General features: G+C 44.3%; 1 protein-coding gene across 2 annotated transcripts in view; it reads right to left on the reverse strand.

Annotated features, from left to right (window-relative positions):
* Positions 1-10,351: 10,351 nt before the first annotated feature.
* The window catches only part of CCAR1 (cell division cycle and apoptosis regulator 1), a 189,314-nt gene continuing 180,198 nt past the window's right edge, over positions 10,352-19,467 (reverse strand). For both annotated transcript variants that reach the window (XM_075348798.1, XM_075348797.1), the window contains exons 24-25: positions 14,419-14,624; positions 10,352-10,539 (exon numbers count right to left, since the gene is read on the reverse strand). In XM_075348798.1, the coding sequence (XP_075204913.1) occupies positions 10,486-10,539; positions 14,419-14,624 (260 nt within the window). In that variant the 3' untranslated portion in view covers positions 10,352-10,485. The remainder of the gene's footprint in view (positions 10,540-14,418; positions 14,625-19,467) is intronic.

Here is a 19,467-nt window from a genome sequence, read left to right on the forward strand (position 1 = left end):
GGAGTGCAGAGGTGGGAATAGGTTCAAATTGCAGTTATTAGGAGAAAGCCAACTCCTTCACCATGATTATTGCCAGAGTATTGCCAGAGTAAAGACTGTGGGTGAAGTACAGTGCCTTGCAAAAGTATTCAGCCCCCTTGATTTTTTTTTTTTTTTTTTTAACCTTTTCCCACATTTCATGCTTCAAACAAAGATAAAAATTAAAATTTTATGGTGAAGAATCAACAAGTGGGACACAATTGAGGGTGAACAACATTTATTGCTTATTTTAAATTATTGTAAAAAATAAAAACTGAAAATTAGGGCGTGCAATATTATTCGGCCCCTTTAAGTTAATACTTTGTAGTGCCACCTTTTGCTGCAATTACAGCTGCAAGTCGCTTGGGGTATGTCTTACCAGTTTTGCACATCGAGGACAAATAATATTGCAAGCCCTAATTTTCAGTTTTTTATTTTTTAAAAAAGTTTAAAATAAGCAATACATTTCGTTCAACTTCACAACTGTGTCCCACTTGTTGTTCATTCTTCACCATAAAATTAAAATTTTTACCTTTATGTTTAAAGCCTGAAATGTGGGAAAAGGTTGAAAAATTAAGGGGGGCCGAATACTTTCACGAGGCACTGTAAATGCCACGATAACAGTGTGACAGAAAGTGTCAGTAGGGGTGAGCAAGTGTGTTGCGTACTTGATCGAGTGTCTGGGTGCTTAGGCGCCATGCTCTAGTCCTCATCCCGCATGTTTCACGGCTGTTTTTCAGCCACTAAACAGGCAGAGACTGAATGCCAATCATTGTAATGCGGTAGCCATGTTGGATATTGCCATTACTGTTATTGGCCGACTGCATAGTGTCATGTGCAGGGCTACACATAAAAATGTCCATCTAGAGATTTGCTCTTAATAGCTGTAAACCTGGTGCTACTGCATCAAGCTGGCAGACAGCCAATAGAAACACATCACAGGCCCGCAAGCTACATGCGCTTCCCTAGCTACAATTTGGTTATCCCTGCTCTAAAGATTTTCACCCTGTATACCCTCTTAAAATTTGGAGTGAGGGCCGCATCATGACTGTTGATATGGTGATGAGACAAAGAAACCATGAACCGTATACTTTTTTATTTTTGGGGGGGGGGGAGGGAAGGGTGTGTGGGAATACACTAGAGAAAAAAGGAACACCTATCCATTGGCCTGGGAGCTTGCCACATGTGAGTGCACTGAAAAAAGGTTGCCAGCCTTTTCCCTCTGGACACCTCACTGCCTCTTCCTGTCTGTTGCAGTGCTGCAAATCTCTCGCCTTCTGTGTCGCTGTCCTAGCTTTGCATGACAATTTCCTAAGTTGGATGCGTGACTTCATCATCCACCACCTCATCTTCACTTCCTCACTCTGGTCCTCCTAACTTGTTGACTTATCATCACTTGTTGTCAACGGCGTCTCATCATCATGTATTTCTTGAGACAATAATTGATATTCCACACCGTTGTCTGCTGTCCGTGGCTGTTCAAATATTTGGGCATCACTACGAATAATATTCTGATGTGCGGGAAGCCAGAATCAATAAATGTAAATGTAAAGGGCTCCTCGGTATATCTGAGTATGGGATCATGTGTCACCTGGTAATCGCCATGGTGGGAGGAAGGAGGGTCAGGGAGAGGATTACGTGGTGCAGCCTCTTGGCTAGTGACACCAGACCGTGTGGAAGACAGGGTGGGGCTGGGAAACATACTGGAAGCATTATCTGCCATCCAACTAGTATTATATATACTTGCAAACTTTTTGGTATTAATAGGGAAAAGAAAATATGTATCCCCGAACAGGAATTTTGAGCATGGATTTATGGCCCTCCAAAAATGACAGGTGAAGGCCGCCTGATTTGCTCTCTAAAATTTAGAAGTGAGGGCCACCTGATGGACCTCCAAAATTCATGTGAGGGTCACCTGATGACTCTCTGAAATGCCTGTGAGGGCCTACAATATTTAACAGTAGGAGTTGCCTGATAGCCCTCCAAAATGTATTTGAGGGCTACCTCATGGTCCTCTGAAATGTATGAACGCTGCCTAATGGCCGTCCAAAATTTAGGAGTGAGGGCCGCATAAGGCATCAGACACAAGAGATGCACTTGGGCTTTTCAGCCACTCAGTGCATTTTTATTTGCCATGGCGTTGCGCCCTAGCTGAGCCTTGCTTGTCGCAGCCACTGCTCCCGCCATCCTTAAATTGATTTGTGGGCAAACCCGGCTCAGATGAGTGAAAGATGTCAGCCCCTCAAATGCCCATAGATTGTTGATCCTGGCTATTCATCTTTTCAGACCTCAGCTCCATCATTATGAAGCACTGCTCACTCCCCCTTTTCTTAGACTTCTCACAAACTGGCCCCATCGTGCTCACCCCTCGGTGGCCAGTTGCATAGCACCGCCTTAGACAAGGTCGGGTTACTTTCAGGTGTCTGCCCGATTCTCGCTATGGGGAGATAAGGTATGCACACCAGTGACTATGGAAGGGGAATACATGGAATAGCAGAAACTGCTGTGTGAATACTGACATGAAAAATTCAATAGCTATTTGTAAGAATGAAATGTGAAAAATGGAACCTGCATTACTGCCATGAATATATGAATAAAGAGAAATTTAGCTACTGAATTGATCAATGCAGAAGAGCCCCAACACTACGCCAAAGTATTTCTCTACGTTGGGGTCCCTAGCTTGTGTGTGTCCTCTCATGCAGTTAAAAAACTTACCGTGTATGGGACGCTGAGACCCAGGCTATATATGCGTATAATGTGGATTGGCAATAGGTGTGTATGGGGAGGGTTCACAAACGAAAAACTACTAACATTAAGGAATAACGTTTGGAACTCCATTCTATGTCTGAACTGGGTGCAAAAAACCTAAAAAACATCACTATGGGGAGATAAGGTATGCACACCAGTGACTATGGAAGGGGAATACATGGAATAGCAGAAACTGCTGTGTGAATACTGACATGAAAAATTCAATAGCTATTTGTAAGAATGAAATGTGAAAAATGGAACCTGCATTACTGCCATGAATATATGCACTGGTGTGCATACCTTATCTCCCCATAGTGATGTTTTTTAGGTTTTTTGCACCCAGTTCAGACATAGAATGGAGTTCCAAACGTTATTCCTTAATGTTAGTAGTTTTTCGTTTGTGAACCCTCCCCATACACACCTATTGCCAATCCACATTATACGCATATATAGCCTGGGTCTCAGCGTCCCATACACGGTAAGTTTTTTAACTGCATGAGAGGACACACACAAGCTAGGGACCCCAACGTAGAGAAATACTTTGGCGTAGTGTTGGGGCTCTTCTGCATTGATCAATTCAGTAGCTAAATTTCTCTTTATTCATATATTCATGGCAGTAATGCAGGTTCCATTTTTCACATTTCATTCTTACAAATAGCTATTGAATTTTTCATGTCAGTATTCACACAGCAGTTTCTGCTATTCCATGTATTCCCCTTCCATAGTCACTGGTGTGCATACCTTATCTCCCCATAGTGATGTTTTTTAGGTTTTTTGCACCCAGTTCAGACATAGAATGGAGTTCCAAACGTTATTCCTTAATGTTAGTAGTTTTTCGTTTGTGAACCCTCCCCATACACACCTATTGCCAATCCACATTATACGCATATATAGCCTGGGTCTCAGCGTCCCATACACGGTAAGTTTTTTAACTGCATGAGAGGACACACACAAGCTAGGGACCCCAACGTAGAGAAATACTTTGGCGTAGTGTTGGGGCTCTTCTGCATTGATCAATTCAGTAGCTAAATTTCTCTTTATTCATATATTCATGGCAGTAATGCAGGTTCCATTTTTCCCATTTCATTCTTACAAATAGCTGTTGAATTTTTCATGTCAGTATTCACACAGCAGTTTCTGCTATTCCATGTATTCCCCTTCCATAGTCACTGGTGTGCATACCTTATCTCCCCATAGTGATGTTTTTTAGGTTTTTTGCACCCAGTTCAGACATAGAATGGAGTTCCAAACGTTATTCCTTAATGCCCGATTCTCGCTGTCACGTTGCAATGGGTGAACCTTCTCTCTCCACTTTGCTCTACAAGGCGGACACTGCAACATGGTTAGCATTTCCTGACGTAGCACTCCGGTAGGTGTAACCTCTCAAGGGCTGGACAGATCTTTGCACCCTTTCACACCTTTGCCACGCACAACGGACACGGTCTTCTGTCAGAGATGCGCCACCATCAGGCAAGGGATAAAAGGAAAAGAGAAATAAATGTTTAATGTGTGATGGGGTTTGGGGATAGTGAAGTTGAGTAAGGATTAGTGGAGTCAAGTCTATAAGGGCATATACAAGCATATTAAAAAGTGAGGAAAAATTAAAGGGAATGTGCAGCAAGTAATAGTTTGTAGCTTTTACCTTCTGGTTCAATTCTGGTATAGTTCAAGTGTGGACTTAAAAGATGCACTTCATGGAGCTGCATGCATAGACTGAGAGTCTCTGTCCTAATGAATGGTTGAGTGGGCATCCACACTTGATAGAATGTCCATAAGAAAACCATCTGGTTTAGTCATAAAATCTTAGTAGTTTCAGCCAGCAAAGATCTAGAATTGAGACTTTTGGTTCATGTAGCTTTGTAATGATTAAGTTTGTGATCAGTTTCCATGATGTAAAGAAACACATTTTAAAATACATAATGCACCCCCAGTTTGGAAATACAGTGCTCTGCATAAATGAGTACACCCTCCTTTAAAACTAAGGCTTTAATCAATAGCTCACTGAAAACAAGCACAAATTCAAAAATTTTTACAAGATGTAGTCTCAGAACATTTTTTTTAACCCATAATATAAAAAGGTTAATATATCTTGTATTAAAAAAAAATCTTTAGTTTCACTCAAATTGGTTGATACAAAAAGGAATACACCTCACATCAAAAACTACTATATAACCTCCATGATTCTTTTAACCCCTTCAGCCCCCGGGCATTGTTTTTCCTTTTTGTTTTTTTCCCCTCTTTCTTCCGAGAGCCGTAACTTTTTTATTTTTCTGTCAATCTTGCCATATGAGGGCTTGTTTTTTGCGGGACGAGTTGTACTTTTAAATGAAACCATAAGTTTTACCATGTAGTATACTGGAAAACGGCAAAAAAATTCCAAGTGCGGAAAAATTGCAAAAAAAAGTGTGATCGTACCATAGTTTTTGGGATATTTTATTCACAGTGTTCACTATATGGTAAAACTGATATATCTATGTGATGCCTGAGGTCAGTGCGAGTTCGTAGACGCCAAACATGAATAGGTTTACTTGTATTTAAAAAAATTCACAAGCTTGTCCACAAAAAGTGGTGCACGTTTTGCGCCATTTTCCAAAACCCATAGCGTTCTCATTTTTCGGGATCTATGGCTCAGTGATGGCTTATTTTTTGCGTCCCGAGCTGACGTTTTTAACGATACCATTTTTGCGCAGATGCTGTGTTTTGATCGCCTGTTATTGCAATTTGCGGCGACCAAAAAACGTAATTTTGGCGTTTGGATTTTTTTTTGCCGCTACGCCGTTTACTGATCAGATTAATTGATTTTATATTTTGATAGATCGGGCATTTCTGAACGCAGCGATAACAAATGTGTATATTTTTTTAACTCTTTAATTTTCAATGGGGTGAAAGAGGGATGATTTGAACTTTTAGGCTTTTTATTTTTTTAAAACTTTTTTTTTTATTTTACTAGTCCCCCTAGGGGGCTATAGCGATCAGCAATCCGATCGCTCTGCCCTATCTGCTCATCACAGCTACAGAGCTGAGAACTGCAGATCTAGTGCTTTACTTTCAATGCCGACTGTATTGAGAGGAAGTGACTCATGTTAGCTACAGGCTACATGACCCTGTGCTACCATGGCAACCACCGAAAGTCACGTGATTGTCACGTGACTTCCGATGGGGGCGCGCATATACATCTCGCTGCCAGATTTTGGCAGCGAGATGTAAGGGGTTAATGGCCGTGGGTGGAAGCGATTCCACCCGCGACTAGCAGGCACACGTCAGCTGTTGAAAACAGCTGATATGTGCGCGGATCGCCGCAGCCTGCCCACGACAGGGGGCAGGGATTAACTGCACACGATCCATGACGTACCAAATAGTGCAGTATTCGGGCTATTCGTTCTATTGCGAGTAATGGTGTATTCACCTTGCTATATTCGGATGTCCCGCCCAGCCGTTTTGGCGCCTGATTTGCAGCCACTAAACATGCTGGGCTTCTTAACTAATCACAGTAATGCCACAGCCATCTTGGTTGTGGCACTACTGTGATTAGCTGGCCGCTCCGCGTCATAGGGTCTATAAAAGACCTTCCGCCGCCATTTTGTGCACATTGCGTCCGGAGCCGGCATTGTATCAGTGTAGGGATAGAGTGAGCAGCTGCTAGGGAGAGTGTAGGTTTCAACACAAAAAGCCCTTTTCGGGGCTACCTGCAGTGTAGGTAAGTGTAGTGTAGTGAGGGACAGATTTCCGAGCAGGGAGTGTGTTTAAAGCAGTGTGTGTCACTTCCTCCATAGTACCGTCCAGAAACTAGAATAGAATAGCTTTTTTAAGATCTGATAGCACTGAACAAAATCACAGCAGGGAGGGATAGATTGTGGATTAGGTAGGGAATTGACACTGGTTTCCACAATATTTAGGGGTTCACAGCCTGCCTTGCGGCGTACAGATCAGCCACATTAATATGTTGCTAGTGGCTGTTGCAAATAACTACAAAGCAGTACTCTAGCACTCAGTGCTGCCTGATACAGTAAACACACTGTTCCTGTTTCCAGAATATTTAGGGGTTCACAGCCTGACTTGTGCTGTCCATCCACATGAATACGTTGCTGGTTGCGTTTTACAAAAGAAAGCAGTACTACTAGCATTTTGTGCTGCCTGTTACACTAAACACACCTCTCCTTAAACGCCTTGGAGGTGCAGGCCTGCCCGTCTGCTACTGTGATGTCGAGTGTGATTTCAGCTGGGCCATAGGCGGCCCAGTAACATTCGTTTGCGAGTGACTGCTTTTACTTATATGTTTTGGGTGGTCATTCTCTAACTAAGACTCAGATAGTGGAATACATATTCCTTAGAAGTTTACAATGTGTCCATTGTAGTGTTGGGCTTTACCCTCCTCCTCCTCCATGTAATTCTGCAGCCCTCAATTCAAGTTTTCAGAGGGCCATCAGTTGGTCATCAACAGTAATTGTAAAATTGCTATTGAATATGTTGCTCTTAGCTCAGTCACAATGTGGGACAACCCATGACAAGGGTCTCCAATGACAAATATTAGTTTGGTATGACTACTCCCCTAGTCTGTTCACTGCACAATGTCCATTGTTTACAAAAATTAGCCCTATGGTCCAAGTCATTGTTGACGCAGGAAGGAAACTGCTTTATAGGAAGGGGTGGACTTCAGCAGCAGTAGTCAAAATAAACATTTTGGGGGGATTTAGTTTGGCTTGCTCTTGTGGAGGGATTAGGAATAGTGGAGAAATGCAGTCCTTGTTCAGAGTAAGCAAGCCTGTCTGCATTTTCTATGCAAAGGTGTGTGTGCTCGCCTATCAGTGATTATTGCCCCAGCAGAACTAAAAACCACCTGACATCACACTACCAGCCGGGCAGGCCAGCACCTCCAAGGCGTATAAGGAAAGGTCAGGCTAAGTGTTCAGCTTGGACACCCAATAATTAAAGGGAACTTAAGCGTCAGAGAGGACGCAGGTATGGTCACTTAAGAACCCCTTCACCATGTTGTGCAACTTCTCCCTCCTTGGCATTGTTACAGGCACAGATAGCTCTTGCTGATGTGCTGATTTATTGAAAATGTCCCAGTTTGCGCACATTTTGTCCCCACCTCTGTTGGACCTGTTTGTGTCTCTTCCCATTCATCCTTGGTGTTGAAAAGGGCCGGTAACCCTGCTACCAGAATTGTCTGAGGGTGATGTTTTCAGCAACCAATCTACGACGACCCTCTTGAAGGATTCCATTGTGCAACTCTTTGGTGACTCCAAAAGGAGAGAAGGATATTTCTCTTTGTATCATGGGTCCAGAAAGGTGGCCAACCAGTATAGGTTGTTAGATATAAATGTGTATCATGCGAGGGTCTTGCCACAGACATTTACACATGACCTGTGCCATTTGGGCCAAGCTGCACACAGGCAAAAGGTTCTGTGTCCCCACCAGGAGGAACAATAACCATCCTGTCCTCATGCTGACTCGCCTCCTCCTTCTCTTCCACCTACTCCTCTCCAGCCCATCTATGCTGGACAGACATGAAGCTGTGGTTGAGAGTCCCCTGTGTAGCATTGGGAGTGCCCTTGGTAGCACAGAACAACAAGTTCTCTCCCTTCTCATCATCACCCAATGTTGCCTCAGAATATTGGCTGGGCTGGGTAGTATCACCCATTGGGAAATCTGGCTCCATAGCCACATGCTGGGTACTCAAAGCTTCCTCTTTGAGATTATGCAGTGACTGTTTCCACAGACATAGCAGCAGGATGGTTAAGTTGATAAGTCTGATCACCGCTCACGAGCTTGGGGCAGTACTCAAACTTCTCCAGAACCTCACAAATGTCAGTGATCCACACCCACTGGACAGTTGTGTGGTGGCAGACTCTCAGTGTGACGGGCATGTTGAAGCTGGTATTGAGCTGCTGCTCTGCTCACTAATCCTCACCCACATATGATATGTAGCATTACATCGCGTGGGCAGGTCGCAAATGAGTAGGTGACCTGGCAAATTCAAGAGCTTTTGCAGGCCTGTAAGACCATCAAAAGCGCAAGAGGAAAGGCGGAAATGGGCGTTAATATGACACTCCTTCTCAACTAGGCACGGCCAATAAGGGTATGTTCTCAGAAATTTCTGAACAACTAGGCTCAGCACGTGAGCCATGCATGGCACGTGTACCAGCTTGCCAACCTTTAAAGCCACCACCAGGTTACACTCATGATCGCAGATGACCAAACTGGGTTGGAGGTGCAGTGGGGAGAGCCACTGATTGGTCTGTTCTTTTATACCTTGGCACAGCTCTGCTGCAGTGTGTGGTTTGTGACCTAAACAGATCAGCTTCAGCGAGAATGTTGCCGCTTTGCCGATGTGCTGCTGCACAGCTCCCAGCTAGGCAGTGATGGGGAGGGTAATTCAACAGAGGCTGAGGAGCATGAGGAGGGGAGAAAGGAAGTGGCATATGATGGGGCGGAAACCCAGATAGATGTTGGGCTCGCTATTGTTGGCGTGGGTAGGATGTGTGATGTTACAGTTTGCGACTGTCACAGCCTCCACCAGGTTGACCCAGTGTGTCGTGACAGTTATGCATCGTCCCTATACAAAACAACTTGTCCATGTGTCTGTTAGGTAAACCTTCCCGGATATGGTGTTGGTCAGACCATGGTTGAGAGCACGGGTCAGCTTATACTCAAGTATATACGGTATAATATATATATTTGTTATTTGCAGATTAGGTACATATGCACAAGTGTATACCCAGGGAAATTCTATGAAATCTTTACCCTACACAGGGTAAACAAAATCTGCAATCTAAATTGGCTAAAGCTGTGGATTTTCAATTTACAGCATATTAATATACACTGCAGAATTTTTACAGTGATTTCACCATTTGCCATGCAGTGTTGATTTCAGAAAACGATTTAGGGGAGTGGGGGATTTGTATGAAACCTATATTTTGAAATTATTTGTACAGGTCAGAATGTGAAAGCTGTCCAGGTGTCCTGCGGTAAATCATTTGCAAAACTAGCAGCTAAAGGGTTAAATAAGTGAGGCTTATTTACTGCAAGTTATCATAGGGTTAAATGATTACATTGATCACAAACTGTAATTTGCGGAAAGTATGTACAGAGTACACACAGATGAGTAACATCCAGGTAACAAAGACGCCTGCGCACTGAGGGGGAGAAATCTTTAATTGAAGCCAGATGTACATATTGAGTGGCATTTTACTGACTTTTACTCTAAAGCATACACTTGGCTATTGCTCCATGGAAAGATAAGTCTGAATCACTCATTTGGACTTGTAATCTCACTGCTACACACCTTCTTATGTCGTTAGTGTTATTGCTTAGTCTTCTAACATCAGTAGGGCATAAGCTACTCAACATAATAAGAGACCAAATAAAAATAAATGTCAATCTTTCCCAATTAGATTCTTTTTAATATGTACATAAAAAGCATAAGGGATAACAAAAAGGAAAAAAAATATATATAGAGGATCCATTTTATTACAATCTATTGTATTGTTATTTTGCTATTTAACTTATCCTAAACATTTCCAAAATATGTATATTCTGCTTAATCTGGTCAATGATGGAGAGGCGGCTCATCACACATTCATAAAACTATATACAACTTTATTTCATTAAATAATACGTAAAACTACATCTCTGCCTGTCGAGTCCAAAAACATAATTTGCAATTACATTATTTAACATTATTCTTCTTCCTCCAAGACAGGAGTGAAAGATGCATCAAAAGCTGGCTCCATTCTCCTTAGATTTGTGATCTTCAGATGTTCCTGGATTCTGTGAACACCAGAAATAATCAGTAAGACATAAGTGTATCTAGGTTTTCCAGCACCCAGGGCAAGAATTCAATTAAAGTTTCCCCCCTCCCCATCATACGATGTGAGTAGTTGTCATGTGACCGCTCATTCATGTGTGATTTGCAGTCTTAGGGTTCGTGCCTACGATCAGTAGTCGCAGCCGTTTGGATGCAGCCTACCTCAGCTGCGTCCAAACCGCTGCGTTGTACAGTACAAGCACAGTGGACGGGATTTCTAGAATCCCATTCAAGTAAGTGGGTCAAAAAACCCCCCACAACAGACAGTACATGGATGCCATCCATGCTGCATGATAATGCTGTTTGATTTACTGTCTAATCTTAGAACTTTTTTTTACTATTATTTTTCAATGCCAGAAAAAAAAACAAAAAAACCCAAAACGCTACACTGATGGTAAAAATGGACACAAAGATCAAAAATAGATGAAAATCAAATAAAGATCCATTATCAAAATTGATCATTTTTTTGGTGCAAGAAAAAACTGATGCGTGCGTGTATCAAGCCTAAGGCTATGTGAGCACCTTGCCATTTTTTGTGACTACAAAGATGCAGCGTTTTTGGCCGCAAAAAACGCACATGTGGCAAAAACGCATGCGTTTTTGATCACTGCGTTTTGCTGCGTTTTTCCATTGCATGGGTGGAAAAACGCAGGAAAACGCAGAAAACAATTTACGTCTTTTTTTTAGCTCAAAAATGCAGCCAAACAAAACTGAAATCTCATAGGCTTTGCTGGGGAAGGAAGTGCATGCAGTTTTGAGGCCAAAAACGCACCCGAAAAACACGCAAAATACGCCGCGAAAAAACGCACTGTTCACACATAGCCTAAGGGCTTGTTTACATGAGAGTACGCTTCGTCCACGTGTGCCATAGACTGAAGATGGAGAACTAAGAACACATTATAACCAGTGTACTTGGCTGAATTCCCCCATGGACTGATTGCGTTGAAAAAGTTGCAGCATGCAGTAATTGGGTCCATAAGATGGACCAGAATAGTGCAAACAATGCAAGGCAGCTCCAGCTCCCCTTTGTCATGTGGATGAGCACATGGAGCCAGTCACGTGCACAATTTGCGGCTGCCACGATTTTTAATATGGGCACCTGAATCTTGTCTAAGACTAATGCACTTTAGTGACTGGACTTTGGTTACAATAAATTATACAGGCTTTTAAAAAATAAATTTTGCACACTGTTGTATATCATTGGCCACTGATCAGGGTCGGGTACAGACAGTAAGGCCGGGACATGCAAGTTTATCAGACATATGGAGCCACATAATCATCATAGTGACAGGATAAATAGTCACCAAATACTGATTAAAGGTCTCATTAAATCATCAGGGGAGATCAGTGCAGGTTGTAGTGTCTATGACACTCGGGTCAATTCACGTGTAAGTAGATGCCCCATTTGTGATGTGAAAGTGATGAAATGTGGCGGGTCATTGACAGCTTTAATGACCTGTAGGTAACTATAAAGACACAATAGGGTGCTAACAGTAACATCTGCTGTGAGACCCTGATTAGGTTATTCTTTGTCCTACAGTAAAAACTTGCTGCCTCCCTTTAGGAATAAATGTAAAATGAAAAGTAGAAAGAGGGTTGGGAAAACAGCGACACCTGCAGGTGACACCCAGTAGCATGATAATAATCCTACAAAATGTATTAATACATTCTGTTGAATTATTACTTGGATCTTTAAAATGCAAAAAATACTGTAGGCAATTATGCATCTCACTAAAAAAAAAAAAATATAATATATATTTTTTTCCACCTCAACAGTTCTCCTTTTAACAAGAAGCTTGAAATGTTATATATTTTTTTTAAAATTAAAGGGTTTGTCCATGTTAAAGAAAGAAAATACACCAACATGCCTCTAATCGTCCAAAAAATTAAACATAGCCATCACCCATGTGTTTGCTGATGCTTGTGATTGCCCGCAGTGATCTGGAGCGCAACGTCATCAGGTGCACAGTTGATTATTTTCCATTCCTGTCACTTGACTGACACAGCCAATCACAGGCCTCAGCAGTCAGGTGACCAAAGAATGGGACGTCATTAGCGTTGAGTGGGTAGCTGACTATTCATACTCACTATGCAATTAGCGAGTACTGTCCGCATATGCATTACGAGTAGCGGGCACAATGTAAGTCAATGGGAAATACTCGATGAGTAGCAAGTAACTCGAAAGATGTACTTTTTATAAGAGTAGCGAATAGTGCAGCTTTCGGGTTACTCACTACTTAGCGAGTATTTCCCATTGACTTACATTGCACCCGCTACTCGTAACAAATATGCGAGTAGCAGACAGTACTCGCTAACATCATAGCAAGTACGAATAGTCAACTACTCATGCAACACTAGACGTCATCTTTTCTGATTCTGGCTGAAAGCCCCAGAGGGCCCGTTCTCCATCTATGGGGAGTTAGCTTGATAAATATTGAGTTATTTATTTTAGACCTTGGACCAACTGTCAGGAAATTTTAATTTAGCATAGACAACCCTTTTCAGTTGATTCATTGATTTTTTTTTTCCTATTTAAGTAATTAAAAAAAAAATAAATAAAAAATTGTTGCAATTTCTGAGACCAGAAAAATAGAAATGTTACAGCTGATGGAGCTGGTTTTTGCACAGTGAGCGGACGTTTTTATTGACACCAATTTCATCTACATACGATGCTTTGATTGCTTTAGTATTACTGTTTTTAAGGAGATAAGGGGATCACAAACACGATTATGGCGTTATGATTTTCTCTTTATAACATTTATCGAGTTAATTAATGCCATAGTTTAGTAGATCAAACTTTTACGAACACAGCAATGCTAAATATTCCCCCTTATATTTATCAGGAAAACGGAGAGGCAATTTTAATTTTTAGATAATATTTGTATACTTTTAAAAACTTTTTAAAATTATTTTTTCTAGTCTGCTTTGAGGGCTTGAACCTGCGATCATTTGATCCCTTATACTAGGTACTGCAATACAGAGAATTGCAATGTATAGTGAAAATCTGGGTGTCCTAGGGAGCTCAGCCTATGCATGAACTTCACAGGAGTACAGAGGGGACTGCGATGAGGTCTTCAGCGGACCCCCGGCCGTCATAATAAGCCATTGGCACCCAGTGATTGTGTGGTGGGAGGCGGGTCACACGATCATCGATGTGCTTTTCCATTTACAAATGGTCAGCGGTGTTTAAATGATTGATCACTGCGGCTGTAACTTGGCTCGGGCTGCTAGAGACTGATACCAGCTATGCAATATAACCAGCATCTGCTGTGTGTAGCAAGAGCAAAGCTCATGAGCCCCCTGCACACATGCAGACCCCTTCCCAGGACATTCATTCACATGCCATAATGTCCAAAGCACTGTTTGGATTGGGGGTCATGTACTCTTATCCAGAATAATGGTGTGCCCAACAGACAGATCATATGGATTAGCATAAAGACCTTCACTTGCAGGAAGGCATAAATTGGGTTATCTACTTCTAGAAAGCCCGTAACGAATGGCCTGTATACTTACCCCATGGACCACGCTCGATTTTTCACTCTGAGCGCTGTGTCCCTTGCTACCTCCTCATAATGTCGTGTGACCGCTGCAGGCAATCAGCATCTGCTGATCAGATGCAGCCTTCACAATTCCATCAGAGGTGACAGGGCGGAGAGTGGAGGAGAAGCATCTATAGATGAGGTAAGAATACTTTTTTCTTTTATTTTATGCACCACCCCAAGGCGATTTGTTTGGGAGGTTGTACATTATTGGGCGACCCCCATTAATTATAACATTAAACCACCAGGAGCGGATATCTTGAAGCAAAATGTAAATGTTATACAGTGGTAGATTTTCCATACCTTGTTGAGTACACTCTGGAGCCCCTCCATGCTAGCAGACAGTTCTTTCATGGTCTTGTTTAGTTGGTCCTCATATTTGCAGTTTGAGTCTTCCAGGGCCTTCAAGCTCTCACGTAAGTGGCTCAGATCACATTTTGTATCTTTCAACTCTCCAGACAAACTTTTATTAGTGGATTCTAATTGGGACATTAATTTTTCATCTTCCTCTGTAACAAATTAAATATAAAAACAATGTTAAATGAAAATATATATATTAGATTTAAAGGGAATCTGTCACCAGGTTTTTGCTACGTAATCTGAGAGCAGTATAACGTAGGGACTGAGAGCCCGATTCCAGTGATGTGTCACTTTTTTAAACTGCAACAATCAGCCCAGTAAAGTCACTGTTTTATCAGCAGGAGATTAATACTAGAGGACTAAAGTTGTCTTGTGCCATATAGTCCTCCTGCTCTGTGTAACCACGCCCTCATCACTGATTGGCAGAATTAGTGGTGTGGGAGTGGTTATTAAGAGCTCATCATTCTAGGACTGCAGCAGATAAAGTGATTTTATGAAAATGACAGCAAGCAGCCAAATAAGTGACATATCACTGGAATCAGGGTCTCTACCAAACATCATGCTGCTCTCAGATTACAGATAAAAAAGCGGATGATAGATTTCCTTTAAATGCTAATATATTGAACACTTCAATATCATAAATATAAAACATAAAATTTCCAGATTTACAAATTAGTATTCTGCAGATAATATTTTTATGCTCTAAAGAGAGTGGTCTTTTTTTAGGCTACCGTATTTTTCGGACTATAAGACGCACTTTTTTTCCCCAAACGTTGGGGAAAAGTGGGGCTTGCGTCTTATAGTCTGAATGTGGCTGCAGGGAATGAGGGTGCTGCGGTGGAGCGGGTTATCGGTGGCATGAGCAGGCTGTAGCAGCCTGCCGTGACCATGTTGGCCTGCTCATTTCATATGCACGCCCATCATCTCTCAGCGCTGAAGCCGGGGCGCGGACAGGTGGGCAGAATGATGGGCGGGGGTGCGCGCATAATTAACAGCCGGCCCGCATGATCACCTCTGGCAACTACAGCCTGGAGTGATCATGTGTGGCTATATTCACTGCTCCCTGCGCATCATCATCAGCGCGGGGGGCAGTGAATAAGTATACTCACCAGACACTGTTGTCTGCAGCATCGCAATCTCCTCCCAGCTGATCTGTGTAGAGAGCGGTGAGCACATCGCTGTGTGCAGCGCTAGTCTCCACACAGGTCAGCTGACAGGCAGACAGGAGGACGAGCGATGCTGCAGACAACGGTGACAGCTCCACACTCCAGCGGCGCTGCTGCCGGCACTGACAGGAGGAGGAGCGATGTTGCCTGGAGTGAGGAAAGGGGAGTATAAACGTTTATTTTTTTTGTGTGCCACTTGATACAAGCCATATAGCAGGATGGATGAGGGTATATATCAGGATGCATGAGGGGGTATATAGCAGGATGGATGGGGGTATATAGCAGGAAGGATGGGGGTATATATCAGGATGCATGGGGGGGTATATAGCAGGATGCATGGGGGTATATAGCAGGATGGATGGGGGTATAGAGCAGGATGGATGGGGGTATAGAGCAGGATGGATGGGGGTATAGAGCAGGATGGATGGGGGTATAGAGCAGGATGGATGGGGGTATAGAGCAGGATGGATGGGGGTATAGAGCAGGATGGATGGGGGTATATATAGCAGGATGCATGGGGGTATATAGCAGGATGGATGGGGGTATATAGCAAGATAAGGGCATATACCAGGATGGCGCTATGTAGCAGGATGGGGGCTATACCATGATGGCGGTATATAGCAGGATGGGAATATATACCATGATGGCGGTATATAGCAGGATGGGAATATATACCATGACGACGGTATATAGCAGGATGGGAATATATACCAGGATAGCGGTATATAGCAGGATGGGAATATATACCAGGATGGCGGTATATAGCAGGATGGGAATATATACAAAACAGGAGGATCATTACCAGGATGGGGTATCTTAGTAGAGAATTTGGGGACATTACCCCCATAATAGTGTCAGCAGATCCTCGACCCATAAGTGTGTCATGACCACATTTTTTGCTTAAAATTTTATTTTCCTATTTTCCTCCTCTAAAACCAGGGTGTGTCGTCTAGTCCGAAAAGAAGGGAATTTTGTTACTTACCGTAAATTCCTTTTCTTCTAGCTCCTATTGGGAGACCCAGACGATTGGGTGTATAGCACTGCCTCCGGAGGCCACACAAAGCATTACACTAAAAAGTGTAAGGCCCCTCCCCTTCTGGCTATACACCCCCAGTGGGATCACTGGCTCACCAGTTTTAGTGCAAAAGCAAGAAGGAGGAAAGCCAAGAACTGGTTTAAACAAATTCACTCCGAAGTAACATCGGAGAACTGAAAACCATTCAACATGAACAACATGTGTACCCGAAAAACAACCAAAAATCCCGAAGGACAACAGGGCGGGTGCTGGGTCTCCCAATAGGAGCTAGAAGAAAAGGAATTTACGGTAAGTAACAAAATTCCCTTCTTCTTCGGCGCTCCATTGGGAGACCCAGACGATTGGGACGTCCAAAAGCTGTCCCTGGGTGGGTAAAGAAATACCTCATGTTAGAGCTGCAAAGACAGCCCTCCCCTACGGGGAGGCAACTGCCGCCTGCAGGACTCTTCTACCTAGGCTGGCGTCCGCCGAAGCATAGGTATGCACCTGATAATGTTTGGTGAAAGTGTGCAGACTCGACCAGGTAGCTGCCTGGCACACCTGTTGAGCCGTAGCCTGGTGTCGTAATGCCCAGGACGCACCCACGGCTCTGGTAGAATGGGCCTTCAGCCCTGATGGAACCGGAAGCCCAGCAGAACGGTAGGCTTCAAGAATTGGTTCTTTGATCCATCGAGCCAGGGTGGCTTTGGAAGCCTGCGACCCTTTGCGCTTACCAGCGACAAGGACAAAGAGTGCATCCGAGCGGCGCAGGGGCGCCGTGCGGGAAATGTAGATTCTGAGTGCTCTCACCAGATCCAACAAATGTAAATCCTTTTCATACCGATGAACTGCATGCGGATAAAAGGAAGGCAAGGAGATATCCTGATTAAGATGAAAAGAGGATACCACCTTAGGGAGAAACTCCTGAATGGGGCGCAGCACTACCTTGTCCTGGTGGAACACCAGGAAAGGAGCTTTGGATGACAGCGCTGCTAGTTCAGACACTCTCCGAAGAGACAAGACCGCTACCAGAAAGGCCACTTTCTGTGAGAGTCGAGAAAGTGACACATCCCTCAGAGGCTCGAAGGGCGGCTTCTGGAGAGTAACAAGGACCTTGTTTAGATCCCACGGATCTAACGGCCGCCTGTACGGAGGTACGATATGACAAACCCCCTGCAGGAACGTGCGCACCTGAGAAAGTCGTGCTAGACGCTTCTGAAAAAACACGGATAGTGCCGAGACTTGCCCTTTAAGGGAGCCGAGCGACAAGCCCTTTTCCAACCCAGATTGCAGGAAGGAAAGAAAGACAGGTAACGCGAATGGCCAGGGGGATACTCCTTGTGCAGAGCACCAGGATAAGAATATCTTCCACGTTCTGTGGTAGATCTTAGCAGACGTGGGCTTCCTAGCCTGTCTCATGGTGGCAACGACCCCTTGGGATAATCCTGAAGACGCTAGGATCCAGGACTCAATGGCCACACAGTCAGGTTCAGGGCCGCAGAATTCCGATGGAAAAACGGCCCTTGGGACAGTAAGTCTGGTCGGTCTGGTAGTGCCCACGGTTGGCCGACCGTGAGATGCCACAGATCCGGGTACCACGACCTCCTCGGCCAGTGTGGGGCGACGAGTATGACGCGGCCGCAATCGGATCTGATCTTGCGTAACACTCTGGGCAAGAGTGCCAGAGGTGGAAACACATAAGGGAGCCGGAACTGCGACCAATCTTGCACTAAGGCGTCTGCCGCTAGAGCTCTTTGATCGCGAGACCGCGCTATGAAGGTCGGGACCTTGTTGTTGTGCCGAGACGCCATTAGGTCGACGTCCGGCACCCCCCAGCGGCGGCAGATTTCCTGAAACACGTCCGGGTGAAGGGACCATTCCCCTGCGTCCATGCCCTGGCGACTGAGGAAGTCTGCTTCCCAGTTTTCTACGCCCGGGATGTGAACTGCGGATATGGTGGATGCTCTTTCCTCCACCCACATCAGAATCCGCCTGACTTCCTGGAAGGCTTGCCGACTGCGTGTCCCTCCTTGGTGGTTGATGTATGCCACCGCTGTGGAGTTGTCCGACTGAATTCGGATCTGCTTTCCTTCCAGCCACTGCTGGAAGGCTAATAGGGCAAGATACACTGCCCTGATTTCCAGAACATTGATCTGAAGGGTGGACTCCTGCTGAGTCCACGTCCCTTGAGCCCTGTGGAGAAAAACTGCTCCCCACCCTGACAGACTCGCGTCTGTCGTGACCACTGCCCAGGATGGGGGCAGGAATGATCTTCCCTGTGATAATGAGGTGGGAAGAAGCCACCATTGCAGAGAGTCCTTGGTCATCTGAGAAAGGGAGACTGTCCTGTCTAGGGAAGTTGTCTTCCCGTCCCATTGGCGGAGAATGTCCCATTGAAGTGGGCGCAGATGAAACTGCGCGAACGGGACTGCCTCCATTGCTGCCACCATCTTCCCTAGGAAGTGCATGAGGCGCCTTAAGGGGTGCGACTGACCCTGAAGGAGAGACTGCACCCCTGTCTGTAGGGACCGCTGCTTGTCCAGCGGAAGCTTCACTATCGCTGAGAGAGTATGAAACTCCATGCCAAGATACGTTAGTGATTGAGTCGGTGCCAGGTTTGACTTTGAAAAGTTGATGATCCACCCGAAAGTCTGGAGAGTCTCCAGCGCAACATTCAGGCTGTGTTGGCATGCCTCTTGAGAGGGTGCTTTGACAAGTAGATCGTCTAAGTAAGGAATCACCGAATGTCCCTGAGAATGCAAGACTGCTACCACTGCCGCCATGACCTTGGTGAAAACCCGTGGGGCTGTC

Source organism: Anomaloglossus baeobatrachus, chromosome 5 (assembly GCF_048569485.1).
Source record: "Anomaloglossus baeobatrachus isolate aAnoBae1 chromosome 5, aAnoBae1.hap1, whole genome shotgun sequence".
In the NCBI taxonomy this organism is placed as follows: Eukaryota; Metazoa; Chordata; class Amphibia; order Anura; family Aromobatidae; genus Anomaloglossus; species Anomaloglossus baeobatrachus.